This window comes from Pleurodeles waltl, chromosome 1_1, assembly GCF_031143425.1.
Source record: "Pleurodeles waltl isolate 20211129_DDA chromosome 1_1, aPleWal1.hap1.20221129, whole genome shotgun sequence".
NCBI classification, from domain to species: domain Eukaryota; kingdom Metazoa; phylum Chordata; class Amphibia; order Caudata; family Salamandridae; genus Pleurodeles; species Pleurodeles waltl.
Window position 1 is genome coordinate 898,958,907 of NC_090436.1, and position 23,412 is coordinate 898,982,318.

Consider the following 23,412-nt stretch of genomic DNA (forward strand, 5'->3'; position numbering starts at 1 on the left):
ACACACACACACACACACAGTCCTACTACAATGGAGGTATCACACTCTTACTTTACTTACACATTCACTTGACTTACACATGTTATGTCAGCACAGGGTACTAGGTTTCACAAAACTGCAGAACTTCAAATGAGAGGGGCCAGTAGACCACATTTTTACTGACACATAGAAAAAAGGTCTGGTAACAATATAAATCACAAAGCACCTTACGCAATACATCCAGCGCATGCTAGGACTGCCCCTCCAGGTCACAGGACTGGTCCTCGACCTTGCAGTGTCATGGGCAGGACAAGGCCTCTGTGTACACACTAGATTAGCAGGAAATCAGGGCCAAATTAAAAGTCAGGATACCAGTTTCAAATACAGCCAACACTCAGGACAGGGTTACACAGATGTTCACCATGCACAAACCATTCCTGTCTGAACACCAACTTGTTTTGCTTTTCTTAATATTGATTCTTGGGTGAATACGTGAACTGATCAAAAATAATAAAGATTCATTTTCATATTAACAGAAGGCCTAGAACAATACAGTTGGGAGACACAGATAGCGGACAAGAATACATTACTTGTCTTCGACAATGCTTTTTCTGGTGGGTCCTCTACAGAACTGCAGACTCCTCACCTTAGAATATCTCCCAGGTGCTAGCCTGAATCTGAAGATTTTTTCATAGCAGTGCTCCTTTGCGTTGCTAGGTGACCTTGTGTGTCTCTGTGTTGGCTTGAAGCCACCCTGAAAGTGACAGATGGGAGCTGCATATAGGCAAAATCCCTGAGCACCGACTTCAGTTTCTTCTTTTTACCCATTTTTGCGACCTCACACGTGGAGCATAAACAATTGCTGGTAACTGTATCCTGAATATTATCCCAGTGCAATTTTAGATGTCAAAAAGAAGCAACTCCACTGAACAAAGAAGTGGAGGTGGGATAGGAATCTACGGTTACAGAGACATCCACTAGAAAGAGTGTTACTAAAGCTAAACAAAGCTAAGTAACATCATTTTGATAGATACTTCTCACTGCAGATTCTTCACCTTAAAAACCAAAGCAGTACCCCCCCCCCCCCAACCCTCCAAGGTGGAGGGTCAATTGGGTGAGTTCAGACCAAAAAGTCTTGCAGAACCGGGTTGGAAAAGTGTCCTTTCCACTGGACCTGGCTGGCAAGACTGCAGTGCTTCACAAACATATACACTGTTGCTTATGTCGCAGCCAGGCTAATGTCAAGGACATGCACCCGGCATGCCAACGCAGCATTAGAGGCCTTTGCCATGGCGAAATGGGCTATCACACCTTCCATCAGCTTTTTCTTGACCAGTGCACAGCAGATCTTAATGAAGAGTGCTATCCTCCTCAGCAAGGTCCTCTTTTGCACTGTCTTCCTTTTCCTCAATTCAGAGAAGCCTATAAAAACTGATCATCTTCCCGATGATTTTTGGTGCTGTCGATGTTAAAGCTCCAAACAATAGTCTCTCATTCTCTTTAGAGGGGTGAGGTGAAGCAAAGAATGCTGGGCTGCTGATGGATTGCCCAATCTGAAAAAGAGTCACAACATTTGGCAAAAAAGTAATGCTGGTCAACACCAGTTTGCTTGGAAAAAAGGTGGCGCAAGGCATTTGCACTGAGAGGGCCTGAAGCAACCTCACATGACGAGCCGAGCTGAAGTACTTTTGACGAGGAATACAGTTTTAAGAGCCAGTAGACTCAAAAAAGCTGTGCACTGGCTCGAAGGGTCTACACATGAGTAGTTAGGACCCCACTGAGATTCCACTGAGGCATCACAAAGAGTTTGGGGGGGAAACGTGTCAAACCTTTTATAAGCAGCACATGTGATTTAAAAAAAGGACGGCTGGTCCAGTAAACTCCAAAAATAATGACGGGGTCAACAAATAACCTTTAATTGTGCGACTTTATGTCTTGCTGGCCAGACATAATATAACATTAAGGCATCCAACAGTTTGGTTTATAACTGGGCCATATTGTGAACTGCCCACCAGGCCACAACTTTGTCCTAGCAGCTAGCATCAATGGACATTGCAGCAAGCATGACATTAACTATTTTTCACTGTCAGATCAAACGCAGTCAACTGCTGCTGCTCATCTCTATGTATGGATGTGTACATTGCGCAGGTTCGGGTGCAGAACCCTGCTTTGCTGCCTCGACAAATGATGATCCTGAAGGCACAGCCTCATCACCTGACAGATGCTCAATTCCAGATGTTACAGGTACCACACTATCCTGTCCCAATCTGAAACCACTAGGTTGAGCGGGCATCAAACTAGAGTGCGTCTCTGAGTGAGAGTCTTATGGAAACTCCAGCTCGCAAAAGTGTTGACACTTTACAATCTTGGTGGTGAAAAGATCCAGCCAGGGTCCTCCCCATTCTTGGAAGATGTCCTGTGGCACCTTGGGGTGTAATTGCCATTCGCGATCCACCTACCCAGGCTCGCTGGCTGAGCTTTTCCACACTGGAATTCAAAGATCTTGCCAGTTGGTTCATGATCAGAGAAAAGCCTTGATGCCTCTGCAAACTCCAAAATCGAAGAGTTTCCTGAGACAGGAAGTATGTCCCCCACACTGCACTGCTAATTACAGTGACACAAGGCGGTGGTGTTGTCTGTGAGGACCTGTACCAACCTCCCTTTGATGGACTAAAGGAAGGCTATTAATGGCAGGCAAGTGTCACACAACCCTGACAGACTGATGTGGAGTTGGCTTTCCACAGGAGATCTGAGTGCTCTGATCTCCACCTCTCCCAGATGATCTCCCCAACCCAGCAGCTTTCTTCACCACCATCTGCTCAAGCTGGGCTATGGAGAAGGGCATGCCAGTGGTCCAACTGTGGTTGAACAGCCAGCACTGCAGGTATTTTAAAGTCTCCTTGAAAACCTGGATGGAATACAACAGGTTCCCTTGGTGCTGGGACCACTAAAATTTCAGTTCCAACTGCAGAGTCTGCATATGCTGTCTGGAAGATTTGACGAGCAGGAGGCCAATAGACCAAGAACACTCAGCCACTCACATTGAGCTCTTCTGGCTGCTGCTGCCTCTGCCTTTGCCTGGGACGAACTAAGAGCCTCCCAACTATTAGTTCGAGGCCCTCCTCCACCCTCACAAGTAAGTATTTTCTCTCTGTCTTTCACTCTTGCTTTTTCTGCCTTTTTCACTTGTTTTTCCATCTCTCTTCCTTTCCTCTGCCCCCCCACCTCCTGTGCCACTCTGGCCCCGTTGGTCCGACCCCCCTCCCCGCAAAGCACCTTTCTCGCCCTCTCGCCTCACAGCTGAGTGCTCCACTGCCCCCTCCCCTTCTTAATCAGCTGGTCCACGCTCACCACAAAGGAAACAGTCAGCATCATGAACAGCACCCACTCCGGAGCCCCCACGGACTCCTGCCCACACCACATATACATCAGAGCAAGCACATCCATCGACCAGAGCCATGAAACACAATGAACTGCTCCATCAACACTGGCACCTTTCCCAGAGGACTGGAAACACACCAAAATATGTCCTCTCCTGAAGAAACCCTCAGCTGACCCATCAGAACTAAAGAATTTCTGGACATCAACGCACAACTACGGAATTTCAAGGCCAACAAATCCCTAGACAGCTCCCAGTCCGGTTTCCGCAGCAACCGCAGCATGGATACAGCCCTCCTGACAGCCACAGACTACATCCGATTACTCATAGACCGTGGCCACACCACAGCGCTCATACTCCTCGACCCCTGAGCAGCCTTCGACACATTCTCCCATAGCACTTTACGCACCATACTCCACGACATAGGAATCCGCGTAAGAGCCCTGGAATGGAGCCACTCCTTCCTTTCCGGGAGGACTGAGAGGGTTAGACTCCGGCCCTCCACATCCAGACCCACAGGCATCAACTGCGGAGTCCCCCAAGGATCCTCACTGAGTCTCACACTGGTCAACGTATACATGGCCCTTCTCATAGCCATCGTCAGAAGCCACTGTTTGAACATCATGTCATATGCCAATGACACACAACTCATTTCCTTCACCGAAGACCCGGACTCGGCCAAAAGGAACTTACACTTAGAAATGGAGGCCATCACCACCTGGATGGGAGAAAATTGCCTCAATCTCAACTCGGACAAGACTGAGCTCATCATCTTCGGAAACGCCACCTCAGCTTGGGACAAAACCTAGTGGCCCACATCCCTCAGCGCCCCCCGGCACCGACTGAGCATGCCCGCAACCTAGGCATCATCCTAGACTCCTCCCTATCCATGACCCACTAGGTAAACTCAGTCGCCTGCTCCTGCTGGCACACACTCCACAAACTTCAGAAGATCTACAGATGGATCCCAGCAGACTGCAGCAGGACAGTCAGCCACTCCTTAGTCACAAGCAAGCTCGCTCTGGCAACGTCCTCTACGACGGCAGCTCAACTAGAAACATCAAAAAACGATAACCCATCCAGAACGCCGCCGCCAGACTCATCCTGGACTTCCCACGCCGAGAACATATCTCTCAGCACCTGAGGACCATCCACTGGCTCCCGGACGAGAAACAAATCACCTTGAAGCTACTCACCCACACATGCAAGGCCATACACAATGCAGGACTAGCCTACCTGAACCACCGTGTCTCCTACCAGACCCCCGTCAGATCCCTCCGCTCTGCCCAGCTGGCCTTAGCCACCATCCCTCGCATTCGTAAAAACCACTGCCGGAGACAATCCTTCACCTACATCGCAGCAAAGAGCTGGAACAAACTCCCCACCCCACACCTCAGACAAAGCCCATCTCTCACCATCTTCGGGAAGAACCTCAAGACGTGGCTCTTCAGATGAGGCCCTCCCCTTCCCCCGAGCACCTTGAGACCCTCACGTGGTGAGTAGCTGCACTTTACAAAAACTGAGTGATTGATTGACTGATTGAAACTGAGGACTGGGACTGAAACATCAGGGTTATAACCCAAATGTCATGTTCTCGTTGTGTCAGATGGAAGGCCCTGAACTGCACAATATTCAAGACATCTCCAGTGAAAGTGAGCCACTGCAAAGGAGTCAGGTGTGACTTCAGTATCTTGATTGTGTCTGTCAGTAATGGATGGAAGGTTGCCATTGTCTGGAGGTAGTATACAACTGTGGCGAGCCTGACTTCAACAGCCAGTTGCAGAGGTAGGGAAAACTGGTATCCCCAACATCCCACGACGTGCCGCAACTACAGCCATCACTTACATAAACACCCAAGGAGCACTAAGGAGAGCTAAGGTGAGCACTGCCAAATGAAAATGCTCTTGATCCACCATGAATGAAAGAACAAGTTACTTGCCTTTGGTAACACCTTATCTGGTAGAGACTATCTAGCCGCAGATTCCTTACCTTAGAATTATCCCCAGGAGTCAAAATGGATCTGGAAATCTTTAGTGAGCACAGCTAGGGGGATGGGTGGATTGGTAAGGAATCTGTGGCTAGAAAGAGTCTCTACCAGATGAGAAGTTACCAAAGTTAATTAGCTTATTCATCGCAGCAGTCACAGTCTTCGCTCCAGTGGAATGAGCATGCAAACCCTCTGGGAGTTGTTTCTTGGCCAATGTATAGCAGATCTTAATGGAGAGCACAATCCCTAGGAAGATGGTCTGCATCTGCATGGCCTTTCCCTTCTTCGCTCCAACATATCGCAGAAAGAGTTGGTCGTACACTCAGAATTCTCTTGTGTGGTCCAGGTAAAATGACAACACTTTTTGGGAACAGAGGGTGAAGCCGCTGCTTTTAATTGGAGGGATGTGGAGGAGTATGAAAAGTAGGCAAAGTGATGGATTGGCCTAGATTAAAGGAAGTGACAACTTTCAGCAGAAAGGAGGCTCTACTGCACAGAACCAGCTTGTCTGAGCAGATGATCAGGTATGGAGGCCTGGATGGCAAAGCCTGAAGCTCACTGACTCTCTGGGCACAAGTTACTGCCACCAGATGGCCGCCTTGATGGTAAGAATCCTCAGGGGATGATTAATAGCCCCAAAGCCTAAAAGGGATCACACATCAGAAAAGTCAGGACAAGATTAAGGTCTCACTGAGGAATGATGAAGGGCAAAAGTGGTAACATGTTGGAACCCTCTCAAGAATCTATTTAGAACAGGGGATTTGAACAGGAATGGCTGACCTGGCAACCGCAGAAAAGCTGGAAAGGCAGAAATATAGCCATTTAGGGTGCCCAGAGCAGAGCGCTCCTGTACGAGAGGATAAAGAGAAGCATCTGAGAGAGGGGAGTAGAGAGAGGGTCAACCTGTACAGCTACAGGGTCTGCTGGCTGCCAAGATAACATTGCAGACTTCGGGCGGAAGGTCGAAAGCTGTCAACTGTTGCTGTTCAATCTCCATGCATGCAGGCGGAGCGTTGACAGGTTCGGGTGGAGAACCCTTTCCTGCTGCCTTGACAGAAGATCCTCCCAAAAAGGCAGACTGATCGGAGGACCAATGTCATGCTCAACAGCTCGGGATACCAAACTCTCTGAGCCCAGTCTCGACCCACAAGAATGACTTGGACCCAGTTGTTCCTGATCTTCTTGAAAAGATCTGAGCAGAAGCGGTATGGGCGGAAAGGCGTACACAAGGTCGGAGTTCCATCGGAGATAAAAAGCATCTCTGAGAGACAACCGCCATGGAAACTCCAGTGCGCTAAACTGTTAACATTGCCTGTTCTTGGCAAGCAGATCTTACCAAGGATCTCCCCACTACTGAAAGAGACCTTGCACCACCTCCGAATGGAGATGCCATTCGTAATCTGCTAGCATCTTCAGCTGAGTTAATCCGCCCTGGAATTCAGAGAGCCCGTCAGGTGTTGAACCACCAGGGTAAAGACCTGATGTTCTAGCCATGTCCAGTGATGCAGGGCGTCTTGACATAAGGGCCATGACCACACCCCACCCTGTTTGTTGTTTATGGAGGGTAGAAAGGCTTTCAAAGCCAGCCGCACTGCCTGGAGCTCAGGTAGGGGTGCTGGTAAGGCCAAAGGCTAGCATGGTGAACTGAAAGTGCTCGTGGCTAGGGGTGGGGTAGCTCTCTCCGGATCTGCATTGACAGGCATAGAAAGAAAAGAACTGACCTCAGTGCGCCCCAGCACCTATGAAGGTACCGTGCACGTAACTGACGTCACAGACAACACCACATGGAGTTGAATATCACCTACCTGTGCATAGTGATACTACCCAAGAAAAATCTACAGATCCAGTATAACCCAGCAGGATAATTCTAAGGTAAAGAATATGCAGCTAGAAGTCTCTATTAGATGATAACGGTTAGGTGCATGTACATGAATCTGCGCATCCTGCAAGTCTAATAACACCATCCAGTCACCTAGGTCCAGAGCAGACAAGATCTGCGCCAGCATGAGTATTTGAAATTTTTCCTTCTGTAAGAATATATTCTGTTGTCAAAGGTCCAGGTATAGGCCTGAAGCCCTCATCCTTTTTCAGGATGAGGAAACAGCAAGAGTAACAACCACTGCCTCTTTTAGGATGTGGCATCCTCTTTAAGGAACAATGGGGAAGGACAATAGGAGCTTCAACTTTAATAGGATGGACAGTTTCTTTTCTGTATTTCGCTTTGGTGTGGGAGGGATCGTGGGTTGGGAGGTAAAAAAACAGGCAAGGCAAAGCAGTTCTGAACAATCTTTAAGACTCATACGTCAAACCTACCTTAGGAGAAAAGTTGAATCCTCGCCTCCGCCCCCCCACTGGTTGGCCATTGGCCACTAACTGCAAGTGAAAGCTGTTTGTTGGTTGTTGTAGGAGGTGGACAACTAATGTTCTTGTTGGCCCGCACGCTGCCAGCCAGATCAGTGTCCATGATCTAAAAAATGACAAGGTTGTTTGCTGCACCACTAGCTGGTAAGGTTGTCTCAGTCTATACGCTAGCCCTCTGAAATAGCCTCTGTACTTCGATAACTGATGGAGAAGCTGTCTGGCAGGTGTCAACAGCTCCAACGAACGCACTGTAGTTCTGCTATTGTTAAAGTTTTTCAAAGCAGAGTGTGCCTTCTCTACAAAGAGGTGAGACTCAAAGGGCATGTGCATTAGGAGGTGGGTATGATGCCAGAGAACTCAGTCAACCTGATCCAGGCTTGTCTACAAAGGGTAACACTGGTATCAACTGCTCTGCTCAGGCAATGCTTGGAATGCAGACCTGAGCGGATAACATACTTGGATGCGTCCTGTCCATCATGTGCTGTCTAGGCAAAAGAGGCCCTACGATCTTCTGGTCATGGACTAAAGGGCATGTGTGTTTCCACCCAGCAAGCAGGATGTTCACCGATCTTGGAAGATGACATATGTTTGCCAAAAGCAACAATTCTCTTGGATTTCCTTTTGTGGCTATTTGTTGGAAAGAGTTTGGATTCCCTTTACTGGTTGAAGCCTTCATAATAAGGCTCTCTGGGGTGGGTGGGTGGTTGGTGAGCAATCCTGGGTCACTGGGATCCAGTCTATGACACCTGACCATGTGTCTATTCATAGGCAGGCAAAAATAAGGTTTTGCGGAAGCTGCCTTTATAGTATCTGTGTTGGCATCATTAAATGGTAGTGGTGCAGATGTGCTGGCCAGGATGCAGAATTTCATGAAATTGCATTTTAGTCTTAGTGGAAAGCAGCTGTAAATCTAGTACCTCAGCTGCCTTCCAAACGACTACTATAAATGAGGCACTCTCTTCCATTGGTGGTATATGTGGTAAGTCTAACTCTGTCTCATGACAGGTATCAAGCACACTGGTGTTCAGTAAATCTCAGCATAAGGCATCATCAGTATAATGATGGGGAGATGAGCCATCCCTTTCACCATCACCATCACCATTCTATGGAACAGGATCAGCATCAGAACCAAAAAGATAATGGAGCCTCTGCGAGGTGTCAGAGGCGATGGGTTAGAGTCAGACTGGATGATGATTGGTCGTGCTTTCCTAATTTTATAACAGGATATTAGTCTAGCTCACACCAATATCAGTTCAGGATCCGACACAGGCATTGGATCATCCTCAGGCAGCAGTGGAATCATCACTGTTGGCGGAAACCGGCATGGATCATTAGACTGGAGTGGACGTCTGTACCACAGACAGTATGGGTCAGGAAAAGGATTTCAGAGGACAGATGGCACATGGGTGGGACCTGGCACCAGTAACTTGACGGGAGGCCCCTCTTGTACCGTGGGGCTAACGCCATGCCAGAAGGAGCCTGAACAATTGCAGCATGGATTCATTAAAGGCATCAGCCTGGTAAAAATGGGATGACTAGGGAACAATCAAGAAATCAGTTAAATGGCCAGAGATCTCACAGGAGTAAAACCTACGTCATTATGCCCTCACGCCTTCTCTTTGGCGTCAGAGTGGAGGGAGACGGTCAAGCCCCACTTCAGCAACAAAGTTGAAGAGTCACAGGAGTAGCCCTTAGCCAAGAAGGGAATTCAGGCCAGAGACTTGGATCAGGAGTAGGAACAATGTCAAGGCCGTAACTAATTCTGGCTGTTTGCAACATACAACTGTGCCACCTGGTCTTGTATTGCCTTCAACTTAAAGTCTCTTACCAAGCCCAGACACCAAATGCACACCTCGTGCAGGTTCATGACCAACATCTGCTTCCTGCAGTCACGGAACAACATATAACCTGTCCCTTTCAATTAGGACATTGTACTCTAGTAACCTGAGAAAGTGTTTTGAAACTGTAGAAACTCATCAAATTTGTAAGCAGAGCTTCGGATCCACATCAGAAGGTACAGATAGAAAAGAAGGGACACCAGCGTTCAGGGATGACACTTGTATTGTATTGTATTGTAATAGTATTTATATAGCGCTTACTACCCCCTTGACGAGGCGTCAAAGTGCTTTTTGGAGATGCAGCTCAAATGTCACTTCTGGGGGACGTGGAGCTAATGTGCAACTGCATTGCGCCACCTACCAGGCACACAGGAGCACTGTTATGAAAAAAATCTCCAGATCCAGTCCGGTGCCAGGGGGATATTCTAAGGTGATGACACTGCAGTTGAAAGTATCCATCAGAATGGAAAAACTGTAAGACTAAAAACCTGCTCTTGAGAGGGCACAAGAAAAAAAAGAGGTCTTCAAATTACATTTCCTGTGAGTTAACAGGGATGTTCTAAGTTGGCTAAAGAGCTAGCAGAAATAGATAAAATCAAATACATGGAAACATTTGGGACTTTTGATAATAATGTTTATGTATCAATACAAAAAATCTAAATTAAAATTAAGTGATTTCAGGGGAAAAAAAACATGTACTTGGAAAACTTGCTAATGCCATTTTAAGATTTACTGCATAAAATGTTAATAGAAAACCATTTGCCAAAGTAGTAATTTCACACAAAGCTATTATTTACCATTGGTTATATGTTTTACAAACTGTTTTTAAAGAAATTACCAGAGTTAAAACATAAAAAGATTACCTATACAATGCCAGTGGTATGTTAAACTCAGCATCTGGTAAAGCTGTTCCTTCGAGTTTTCCATCTTTGTAAATCCCAAACTCAATAGAAAAATGATTCCTAATCTGTAGTGATGAAACCAAAGCCTGTCAGTGCACAGCATACTACACTTTAAGAGAATATTTTAAGTCTGCTCATATACTCACGCATACAAACATTGTATATTTCAAACAACACGCCACAAAATAAGGAACCCTTCTTAAAATCAGCTCAAATTTGTGTATCATGAGCTATTTCACTTTTACCTGCATAGGGGAACGTATCGTTATGATTTTACTACCATCCACGGTTTCAATTTGACAGATAATGGACCGATCGACTCCGGAGTCATTGTGTCTGACATGATAGATGCGCCTACCAACCTTCGTTAAAGGAATCTTTTCAGCAGCCGAATGGTTCAAAGGAGCTAAAAATAAAATATATATATATATATTTACAAACAATAGTAAACCACAAATATTGTGCTACAATGATTTGTAAAAGACAAGTAGCATTACAGGAACTCTGCATCAAGAGGACACTTTTTTTGATACCTTTATTTTTAATCTTCAAATAACATTCAGCAGTCAATGAGCTGTCATACACAGTACGGTTAATCTCACGAGGAGAAAAGGCTGTCATTTGAAAGATCATATACTTTTATGGTTCTGTAGGAAGCTGGCCTGGTGTGTGGTGGGTACCTGAGCTCCTTATACCAGGTATCCCCTCTTTGTGTAGTGTAGGCAGTGCTAGAAGTCAGGCTCTCTAGAGGTAGCTGTGGATGAGCAGCCAAGGCTTATCTAGGAGACATGCAAAGCTCGTGCAATACCACTGTAGTCACACAGTACTTACACACAAAAGAAAACCCTCAGTTGTACAAACAAAAAAGTACTTTATTTTTGGAAAACAATATCACAAAATACTAAAAGGGCAAATCTCCAATAGGAGGTAAGTAACAAACTAGATATGTACACTGGTAATCAGAAATAGGCATAACAAGCAATAGAAAACAGTGCAAATGCAAAGAGACAATAGTGACCCTAGGGGGAACCCAAACCATATATTTAAAAAATGGAATGTGAACACAGGAACCCCACCTAGGTAAGTGGAATGTGTAGACGGAAGCTGGGGGTTCTAGGAAAGCCCAAAGGTAGCTACCACAGTGCCCCCTAGCGACCAAGAAGAAAGCAGTAAGTTAATGGATTTTCCCTAAACCACCCAAAAGGAAGGAAAAGAAGAAAATGCAACACACAGAAAAGACTGCAAGAAACCAGTGGTGGACTCCTTAAGAAGACCTTTGGAAGAAGGGAGACCAAGTACGGAAGTCACAGAAGAGTCCAGGGGGAGCAGGAGCTGACATCCCACGCCGGATGGATGACTGCAGTCGGTCAGTGGTGGGAAAAGCCATCACAAGCCTTAGTAAAGGCAAAGGTTGCGGTGAAGCACAAAGTGGAGCTGCGGGAACCAACAAGGTCCAGGAGGACTCAACCCACAAGGGAGTCCTAGGGGGACCCTCAGCAAGACAGAGTCCAAAGAAGAAGAGGCAGCGCTCACAGAAGACCCACTGGACGAGGAAGTAGGAGACGCAGAGGAGCCCTTGCAGCACAATTGGAGAAAGGTCCCACGCCACAGGAGAAGCACGCAGACGGCTGTGTTTCGCAGGAAGGAGTCCTGGGGGCTGGGGTTACATGGAGCCTGAAGATCCCTTGGAGGAGATGCAAACAAGCCTTGGTAGCTGCAAGAGATGCGGTGCATGAGGGTACTGTGCTGCGTCACAAGGCAAGGGCTTACCTTCACCAAAGTTGGACAGCTAGCAGAGAGCACCAAGAGGACTACTCAGGACCACCACCCATTATGCAGAATCCACGCAGCAGAGGAGATCCATGCAGCGGGTTGCCATTGCAGTTGGTGCCTGCGGATGCAGGGGAGTGATTCCTTCATTCCAAGGGAGATTCCTTCCTTCTCATGCAGGAAGACTCGCTGCCCTCAGAGGGTGCACAGCCACGGGGAAATGTTGCAGAAGCTGAAAGAAGCCCTGGAAACAATGTTGCAAGCAGAGTCTTCGTCGTGGATGCAGATTGTTGGTTCCCGGAGGGTCCAGTTGTGGTTCCAATGGCTAGAAGTCAAAATAGAGGTTGCAGAGGAGTCCTGCTGGAATCTTGCAAGCCAAATCTGAGGACCCACCCAAGAGAGAGACCCTAAATATAGCCCTCAAAGGGGGATTTGTCACCTAGCCAGGAGGAGGCTCTGATGTCACCTGGCCACTCCGATGCTCCCAGAGGCCTCTGCCCACCATGGTTTCAAGATGGCAGAACCAGGGACCCTCTGGAGGAGCTCTGGGCACTATCCCTGGGATGGTGATGGACAGGGGAGTAGTCATTTCCCTTTCCATTGTTCAGTTTGGCGCAAGGACTCGGGGGTCCCTGAACCAGTGCAGACTGGTTTATGCATGGAGGGCACCAGATGTGCCCTTCAAAGCATACCAGGGCATGGGGAGGCTACCCCTCACAAGCCTTGTAACACCTATTTCCAAAGGGAGAAAGTGTTACCCCCATCTCCCAAAGGAAATCCTTTGTCCTGCCTTCCTGGGCTTGAGCTGATCAAGCAGCAGGAGGGCAGAAGGCTGGTAGGAGCAATGCTCAGGATCCTCTAAATCCTCTAAGGATCCCCCAGAGTGCGTGGAACGATACTTCCAACACTGGCGACAGTACTGTATTGGGGTAGGACTCCGGCATGTTTGATACTAAACATGCCTAGGTTCGGAGTTACCATTATGTAGCTGGACATAGGTAGTGACCTGTGTCCAGTACACATGTAAAATGGCATCCCCACACTCACTAAGTCCATGAAAATTGAGTTGGAGTTCGTAGGGGTACCTCTGCTCATGCAGGGAGACCAACACACACAGGTACTTGTATCCTGCCCTATGGGCTAGGAGAGCATTCCATAGGGATGACTTACATGCACCCTTTTACGCAGGCTGGAATGGCAGGCCTACAGGTACACTTTGCATGGGCCCCCCATGGGTGGCATAATACATTCTGTAGCTCATGGGGATCCCCTGGTACCCTAGTGCCCTGGTTACCATATACTAGAGACTTACATGGGTGCACCAGTATGCCAAATGTGGCGTCTTTGTGGTTCAAGTAACCAAGTGTAAGGAAATGCCTCCTTGGCATGGTTACCCCCTGACATTTTCCCTTTTGCTGATGCCAGTTATGATTGAAAGTGTGCTGGGACCCTGCTGAGCAGGGCCCAGCACCATCTTTCCCTAAACTGTACATTTGCTTCCACAATTGGCACAGCCCTGGCACTCAGATAAGTCCCTTGTAAATGGTACCCCTGGTACCAAGGGCCCTGTGGCCAGAGAAGGTCTCTACGGGCTGCAGCATTTCTTATGTCACCCTGGGGACCCCTCACTCAGCACATGCACACTGCCTCACAGCTTGTATGTGCTGGTGGGGAGAAAAAGACTAAGTTGACATGGCACTCCCATCAGAGTGCCATGCCAACCTCATACTGCCAGTGGCATAGGTACGTCACCCCTCTAGCAGGCCTTACAGCTTAAGGCAGGGTGCACTATACCACAGGTGAGGGCATATGTGCATGAGCACTATGCACCTACAGTGTCTAAGCAAAACCTTAGACATTGTATGTGCAGGGTACCCATAAAGAGTATATGGTCTGGGAGTTTGTCAAATACCACAAGTTCAAGATTTGAAGTAAAAACATAAAATACAAGATACTCCACACAGGTAAGTTAGGAACTTGTCCTCATTTATTGCCTGTGTGTGTACAACAAATGCTTAACACTACCCTCTGATAAGCCTACATGCTCGACCACACTACCACAAAATAGAGCATTAGAATTATCTAATTTTGCCACTATCTTACCTCTAAGGGGAAACCTTGGACTCTGTTCACACTATTTCTTACTTTGAAATAGTATATACAGAGCTAACTTCCTACAACTTGGCATCAGCAAAAGGCAAAAAGTCAGGGGGTAAACAACCCATGGAGGCATTTCCTTACACTGTCCAAACAATGAAAACGCCGCGCTGCCAACGGATACAAAGAGTTCTTAACAGGTATAAACACCGGGGCAAGAACACCATCTTTGCCAATGCTGCCCGAGCCATCACTGAGAGAGGCAACCTATTCCAAAAGGATACAGAGCGTTCCAGGCTTGTCACTACTCGCTCAACACTATGTTTATCACACGCAGCCACAGAATCAGAAACCCATATACGGAAGTACCTGAAACTCTCAACCTCCCACCAAAGCCCCGCCTCAGGAAGCTCCGCCTGTGGAACCCCAATGAGGGACCCCAAAGGGAACAGGAGCAACTTCTTCATGTTGATCCTAAGACCAGAGACAGCCCCAAAGGCATTCAGCCTCTGCAGCAGCATTGGCACTGAGACACGGGGATCCTGTACATAAACCAATGCATCAACGGCATACATGGAAATTACATGTGTAGACCATCCCACCGGAATTCCCCACTGTACCAATTCCTCACAAAGCCAGATCGCTAGAGGCTCCACCGCTAGAGCAAACAGAAGAGGCGAGAGCAGGCATCCCTGACGTGTACCCCTGCCTATCTCGTGGGTATTCAATGGCTCTCCCCCACTCGTACTTGTGAAGTTGGAGCAGTGTACGGTAGCCGAACCCAAGCACAAAAATCGGGGCCAAACCCCATGTCCTGAAAGACCTCCAAAAGATATTTCCACTCAACTGTGTCAAAAGCTTTTTCCAAGTCAAGAGACACCAGCGCCAATTCTGTCTCCACACCTTTAGTCTCGTGCAAAATATGTGCCAATCGACGCAGATTATAGGATGTACTATGACCAGGGATAACCCCACATTGGTCCTTGTGCACCAAACCCTGAATCACAATATGAAGCTGGGTGGCTAAAATCTTGCAAAGTATCTTGACATCGCTATTTAGCATGGTAAGCGGGCGATACGAGGAGGGGATCCCTGGATCCTCCCCCGGCTTGAGCATCAAACACACTATACCCTGGTGCATGGTGTCTGAGGAAGCGCAAGTGTGTGGTATGTTGCCAAAGACCTCCAGGAGCTTCTCCCGTAATGATAAGGAAAACGCTTGATATAACTCAACAGGAAAACCATCACTACCGGGAGAGTTGGATTTTGCCATTGCAGCCACTGCTTCACCCACCTCTTCTACAGTGATCGGAATCTCAAGAGCATCCCTACTCTTTGGACCCAAGCGCAGAAACCGTATCGCTGCAGAAACCCCCCCACGCCATCTTCAGCTAGCACCAGCCCTCAATACCCTATGGAGGTGCACATCTAATTCTCGTAGGATGTACGTGCGCCCCATAAGCATTTCACCCTCAGCATTCCTAATATGCAGAATAGGAGGGGCCTCCACCTCCGGTTTCAGAATCCACGCTAAAAGCTTGCCAGATTTATCTCCCTCTCGATGCAATCGCTGCCTATACCCTTTGAGTGTTGTCCTGCTTAATGTATCCCAACAAGTATTACCCTCCTTTTATAACCTAAGCTCCTCCTGCCCAGCCATGCTCGCTTCCAGCGACTGCTGCTGCATTTCCCCAAGTTTCACCTCTGGGTCCGTAAGATCCCGCTCCAATTGTCTGCGCACCTGCATACCATACCTATGCACTCTCCCCTTCTGACTGCCTTCATAGCCTCCCATTCCAGGCCCCGAGGTCGATTTCCAATTCAATTCCATATATTGTTTCATAGCTTCACCAACCCTCTCCCGACACCCCACATCAGTAAGTAAATCTGCAGGCATACGCCAGTCTTGCGCTGTGCAGGTGGCCGCCGCTCCCCATTGTAGCTGTAACCGCACTGGCGCATGATCAGACAACAACCTACCCGTATGCGTGACATCCAGCACGTGTGAGCCACTAAGACCACCCAGAGGAAACCAGTCCAGTCGGATGTGAGTATTATGTGTTTTGGAGTGACAAGTGTATTCCCTGCCCTCAGGGTGCAGTTCCCTCCAATATCCCATAGTCCCAGGTGTGTCATCACTTCCCTGAGATATTTCACCATCAGGGGTTTAGTTCCCAGCTTCGGCAGAAGGCGATCCAGATCCCCGTCCAACACGCAATTGTAATCCCCTGCCCAGACCAAAGGACTATCCACACTTTCCCCCAAAATCTCTGGTATTCTGGCGTAGAAGGAGTGATCATTCGTGTTAGGGGAATAGGTATTGATGATAACAATGGGTAACCCATCTAACAGGCCCTCCACCAAAACATAGCGGACCTCAACCTTGACCTCACTGTATGCATGAGTGAAGGGAACCCCGAGAGCCACCCACACAGACACCCCGTCCATAGGAAGAGAAGGAGGATGAAAACATTGGTCCCTGCCATTTTTTAGCCAGTTTGTGCGCTTCCCCAACAGTCGTGTGTTTCCTGGAGACAGGCAATATGAACCTTATGCCTCCTTAAAAATGAGTGCACCCTATAGAGTTTTGTATAGCTCTTCAAGCCCCTGACATTCCATGTCAGCATGTTAATAGGACGACCCATGGTGATACATTGTTGTCTCACCACCCCGATGGACACTTCCCCATGTGTGCCACCCCTGCAATAAGACAAGAAAAAGACATATCGCACATCTCGCCCTGATAAAGGAACTTCAAACATTGACGTACTCGACCCATCAAACCCACCACACCCACCACTCCGGAAATACAGTAAAACAACCAGACCAGACCATACTGTAAGTCCATTTCGTGAATGCTGCCAGGACCACAGCCTAAACCCCAACTGACTGTGTCAAAAGGCCTACCCCAGTTGTGCAGTGAACCTCCCCCGGCATCAATCTACAAATGTAGCTATTACCACCCCAACATGAGTTCCCTAAGTGTTAGTGATAGATATCTTACAGTTCTCGTATACTGCCTTATCTGACTCACGAGCGGCACAGAACACAGTCCCGATCCTGATAGTTCAGCAAGCGGGCAATAATAGCCCTAGGCGGTGCGCCCGGGCAAAGGAGGCACAACAAGGGCTCTATGCCGGCACTCCACCTCAAAAACCCTAGATAGCCCAGTTAGCTGCAGCACTTCTCTGATCCAGTTCTCAAAAAAGGATTCCGCGGCAGACCCCTCTGCGCGCTCCGGGAGGCCCAGCAACCTGACATTGTTCGACTGGGACCTACCCTCCGCATCTTCCAACCTCGCCTCCAACCGTGGAGGTGGCCTGCACCATGTTTCTGCAGTGCCCCCACCTCTGTTTGTAGCTCCACAATAGAGCCCTCCGCCACCTTAACCTTGTTGGACTCCTTCGGGAGGTCCGCCGGTAGCAGATTGACCTCCAACGCCACAGTCTCTATCTTACCCTCTAGGGCCACCCTAGAGCCCTGGATGGCAGCAAGGAGCTCAGCGAGTTAAGGCTCCTCGGGATTCAGTGGCTCCCTCATATCGTCTCCACTCACCTCCGATCTGGCCGCGCGCTGCGGGAGAGACACTGGGGTAGTATACTCTTCCATGGTGTTTCCCTGTGATGCATCTGTCCGCTTGTGGCACCCCATTTCGCCCCTCACCCTGACCCGGGCTAGGATTCAGACCCAAATGTAGCAGATAACCACCAATAAGGTTTCGAACACGAAGTGCCACAGAGATCGTGTATGCTGTTCTCTGCACCTTTAGGCACCACTATCTCACCAGGCGACCAGATCCTGGGCCCGAGACGTCTCCAGGAGCAGAGGATCACCCACGAGGCAGTCGCAGATAAGGGCCAAACAAGATCAAAAATGAAGAGAGGCAGTGAGAGAGAAATAAATTGGGGAGAAAAAGTTATTTGGGGGTCCAGAGGCCACTGTCGCACCCCCCCGCTCTGGTGCGCACCAACCACTCAGCGTTGGCCCCAGTGTAGTCCTCCGGGTGCTGGCCAGTCACCCCGGCTCCCCCACAGGATGCCGCTGCTCACCTCCGGTTCCAGGTGACTGACCCCTCAGGCCAGAGGCCACACAGTCCACAGGTCCTCCGGGTGCAGCAATGCGGGAGGAGCAGCCCGTCTTCCCAAGCTGCAACCAGCAGCAGATCCAGCAGTCGATCTGCGCAATCCAGGAGGAGGAGGCTTCACTCACCGCCTTCACGCCTGCCAGGCCTCGCGTAGTCCTCCAGGGCCCCAGCAGATCCAGCCGCTCATCTGCAAGCCCCAAAACAACCTTCCTGCAAGTCGGGGGCCACCTCCCAACGTGGGCCTCCTCAAACTAGTTGTGCCGCCAGGCGGCAGCCCACCACTCAAATCAAGCTCCGCAGGCCCGCCGCCATCTCCCGTGTGGCCTGGCAGAGGTGCGCAAACACCGCCGCAGCACCAGCTCCACGGGCTCCCAAAACGGGGTCCAACCACGCCGAACCCTCCAGGTGATCTCCCACGGCAGGAGGGAGGTCCTTACGGTCTCAGGTAACCTAGGATCCCTGAAGGAACATGTGCTTTTGATTTTTAGGAACTAGACAGCATTTATTTTTCATTTAATCTTTAAAAATTCATGTCTCTGGTTCCCTACTTTGGATTTTTGTCATTTTGGTGTCATTTTAAAGGTAAAAATATTTCCTATTTTAAGTCAAGCATAAGCATTCGACCTCGTGAATACTTTTAGTATACTTCTTATGGCTTAAAGCAATTTAAGTTGTTGCTTGTAGTGTCCTTTAAAAATTCTTGCTCACTAGTGGTCAGTTCTGCCTTTTTCTGCCTTCTCTCCCTCCTTTTTCTGTTTCAGAGCAGTGTCCAACTACTGCATTTTTTCACTTTGATTTCTTTATCTGTTGCAGACTAATTTTGCTATTTCTTTGGTGCTCCCCTTTCACTGTGGGTGTTTTAGGCTGTTAGCTGCATGTGTTTTATTGCAGCATTCCGTTCCTCCCATCTTCTCCAATGTTGCTGACATTTGTTTTTGGCTTTATTCCAGTGCTGTCCTAGTTTACCTCTAGCTCCTAAAATAAGCTTATTTTACAAAAGAAACACCCAGTCATTTAGGTCACTGCTCACGAAAGCCACAATATGCACTTTCTGGTAGAATGTAGCTAAACCTAGAAGCAATGATGTGAAACTTGCTTAGCCTCACATTGCATCTCGAGTCTCTTTCTCCAGGGCCCCTCCTTGCCACGACTCATAACATCGCACAGAGGGCATTGCTTATCTCCTTTATTGGGGCCATAAATCTTCTTAGGCTTCTCTTCTCATTGAAATGTGAGGCAAGAATGCTTGCAAGACTATTCATTCTGTTAAAATAAAAAAAATGCTGTTCAGACGTTTACAGAACGCAAGGCAGTGCAGTCATCTCGAGGGCTGGTGATTTCTGATGCTCTATTGGCCTTTTACAGCACTGTTTGCTGCAAATATAGTAAAACACTACATACATTTAATATGGCTGATTCTGCATCAGTGCGTTCCAAATTATATTTATAGAGCCTTGTTGCTAGCTGGCACTCTACGCACATGTTGATTTTTTATTCCTAAGCCCAGATTGTTTCAGTATTAAACACACACTTGCACCTATAGCATTGTTTTTACATGGGATTTATATGAGTTATGTGCTATATAAAGTTTATGTGCCTTATTGGCCATTCACTAATAGCTAATTCTTATATATAACTTGCAGAAGTACCATCCCCACTTACATTTCACTAATTTTGACTTGCTTTACTGGCCCTTGTCAAAAGCAACACCACATATTTCCACACCACTCAGCATAATTCCAGTCCATACAATTCCACACCACATAATTCCACACCAAACCACATAATTCCACTCCATGACACACAAATCCACTACATACCACATACATCCAATACACACCACAACATTCCACATCATGCTATATAATTCAATGAATTCAATGTCACACCACATAAATCCCCTTCACAGTACATACCATTCCAAATAATTCTACTCCATGAAAGGCAATCCCACTCAACATAATTCCACTACACACAATACCACATAATTCCGATCCACATAATTCCAATACACATAGCTCCAGTCAACACCACACAATTCAAAGCCAAACAATTCCATGTCACACAAATCCACTCTAACCCACATAATTCCACTTCACACCACAATTGCAATCCACACAATATGATTCAATATCATTACACATAGTTCCAATCCAAGCTACTCCACATAAATGCATACCATACAACATAACTCTGGCGCTATTAAATGTCAACGCTCCGAATAGCAAGGTTGCGTACTCCTGAATCCAGCTCTGGCCTCTCTAATCTACTGCCAGACACTTTGTGCCCCTTTAGCTCTCTTTTGTGAATTCCTTCTTTCTTCCTTTGAGGGTTTTCCATCTTTCACTTCCTTCATCTTTCCCCTTTGTGTGTTTTCCCTCTCTTGCTTGCAGAAAATGTCTGCCCACTGGCAAACATCGGCTCAAATTAAGCACTGGGTGCTGCCCTTCGTTCACTATGCATCTCCAGTGCTTTAAGGTCTCATTCTGATGAGTTGTTTAGTGTGTGTATGTATGTATATATATATATATATATATATATATAGAAAATGTCACTTACGCAGTGTACATCTGTTCGGTGGCATGAGACGCTGCAGATTCACATGCTGTGCATTATCCTGCCATCTAGTGTTGGGCTCGGAGTGTTACAAGTTGTTTTTCTTCGAAGAAGTCTTTTCGAGTCACGAGACCGAGGGACTCCTCCCTTTCGGCTCCATTCCGCACTCCATCTTAGATTGTTTTCCCCGCGGAGGGTGAGGTAGGAGTTGAGAGTATACTAGATGTGCCCATGCAATGGAGTAGGTGTGTATGTACATAATGTGTATTAAAATAATTTTTATTTACAAATTTACAATTCTTATTCAACTAACAACGGCTACAGGCTCCCGGGGAGGTGGGAGGACGCATGTGAATCTGCAGCGTCTCATGCCACGAACAGATGTACACTGGGTAAGTGACATTTTCCGTTCGGTGGCATGTGTAGCTGCAGATACACATGCTGTGCATAGACTAATAAGCAGTAATCGCCCCTAAAAAGAAGTGGCTTAGCCTGTAAGAGTTGAAGTTGTTTGAAATAATGTTCTTAATACAGCCTGTCCTACTGTGGCTTGTTGTGTTGTTAACACATCTACACAGTAATGCTTTGTGAATGTATGAGGCGTAGACCAGGTGGCTGCCTTATAAATTCCAGTCATAGGTATATTCCCCAGAAAAGCCATTGTGGCGCCTTTTTTCCTAGTGGAATGTGCCCTTGGAGTAATGGGTAATTCTCTCTTAGCTTTAAGGTAACAGGTCTGAATACATTTGACTATCCATCTGGCAATGCCTTGTTTGGATATAGGATTACCTGCATGAGGTTTTTGGAAGGCTACAAACAATTGTTTTGTTTTACGAAATTGTTTTGGTCTGTCAATGTAATACATTAGTGCTCTTTTTATTTCTAATGTATGTAAGGCTCTTTCGGCTACTGAGTCTGGTTGTGGAATGAAGACTGGGAGTTCAACTGTTTGGTTTAGGTGGAACGGCGATATGACCTTTGGTAAGAATTTGGGATTTGTACGTAGAACCACTTTATGTTTATGTATTTGTATAAAGGGTTCTTGTATAGTAAATGTTTGTATCTCACTTACTCTTCTAAGTGATGTGATAGCTATTAGAAAGGCCACTTTCCAAGTTAAGTTTGGCATCTCACAAGAGTGCATGGGTTCGAATGGTGGTCCCATGAGTCGTGTTAATACAATATTAAGGTTCCACGAAGGTACTGGTGGTGTTCTTGGGGGTATGATTCTTTTTAGTCCCTCCATAAATGCTTTGATGAGTGGGATTCTAAAAAGCAATGTTGAATGTGTAATCTGCAGATAGGCAGATATTGCTGTGAGATGCATTTTAATTGAAGAGAATGCTAACTTAGACTTTTGTAAGTTTAATAAGTAGCCTACAATGTCCTTCGCGGAAGCATGTACTGGTTGAATTTGATTAGTGTGGCAGTAGTAAACAAATCTTTTCCATTTGTTTGCGTAACAATGTCTTGTAGTGGGTTTTCTAGCTTGTTTAATGACCTCCGTACATTCTTGTGTAAGGTCTAAATGTCCAAATTGTAAGACTTCAGGAGCCAGATTGCTAGAATGAGTGATGCTGGATTCGGGTGTCTGATCTGTTGTTTGTGTTGTGTTAACAGATCTGGCCGGTTTGGTAATTTGATGTGAGGTACTACTGATAAGTCTAGCAGTGTTGTGTACCACGGTTGGCAAGCCCAGGTTGGTGCTATAAGCATTAGTTTGAGTTTGTTTTGACTTAGTTTGTTTACCAGATAAGGAATAAGTGGGAGAGGGGGAAAAGCGTAAGCAAATATCCCTGACCAACTGATCCATAACGCATTGCCCTTGGATTGAGGGTGTGGGTACCTGGACGCGAAGCATTTTGCGTTTTCTTTTGTTGCGGGTAGGTCTATTTGTGGTGTTCCCCAGCGTAGAAAGTGATCTTGTAGGATCTGGGGATTAATTTCCCATTTGTGTGTTTGTTGGTGATCTCGACTGAGATTGTCGGCCAACTGGTTCTGAATGCCTGGGATGTATTGTGCTATTAGGCAAATGTGATTGTGAATTGCCCAATGCCAAATTTTCTGTGCTAAGAGACACAGTCGTGACGAGTGTGTCCCTCCTTGTTTTTTGAGGTAATACATTGCCGTCATGTTGTCGGTTTTGACAAGAATGTGTTTGTGGGCTATCAGTGGTTGAAATGCTTTTAATGCTAGAAACACTGCCAACAGTTCTAAATGATTTATGTGCAGTTGTTTTTGTTGATTGTCCCATTGTCCCTGTATGCTGTGCTGGTTGAGGTGTGCTCCCCACCCCATCATGGAAGCATCTGTTGTGATCACGTCTTGAGGCACTGGGTCGTGGAATGGCCGCCCTTGGTTCAAATTTTTAGGGTTCCACCATTGAAGCGAGAAGTGTGTCTGGCGGTCTAACAACACTAGATCTTGGATTTTACCCTGTGCTTGTGTTCATTGTTTTG

At 47.2% G+C, this 23,412-nt stretch overlaps 1 protein-coding gene across 2 annotated transcripts in view; it reads right to left on the minus strand.

Moving 5' to 3' along the window:
- Positions 1-23,412, minus strand: part of VPS13A (vacuolar protein sorting 13 homolog A) — a 1,844,906-nt gene that overhangs the window by 949,983 nt on the left and 871,511 nt on the right. For both annotated transcript variants that reach the window (XM_069230089.1, XM_069230094.1), the window contains exons 45-46: positions 10,692-10,852; positions 10,408-10,511 (exon numbers count right to left, since the gene is read on the minus strand). In XM_069230089.1, the coding sequence (XP_069086190.1) occupies positions 10,408-10,511; positions 10,692-10,852 (265 nt within the window). The remainder of the gene's footprint in view (positions 1-10,407; positions 10,512-10,691; positions 10,853-23,412) is intronic.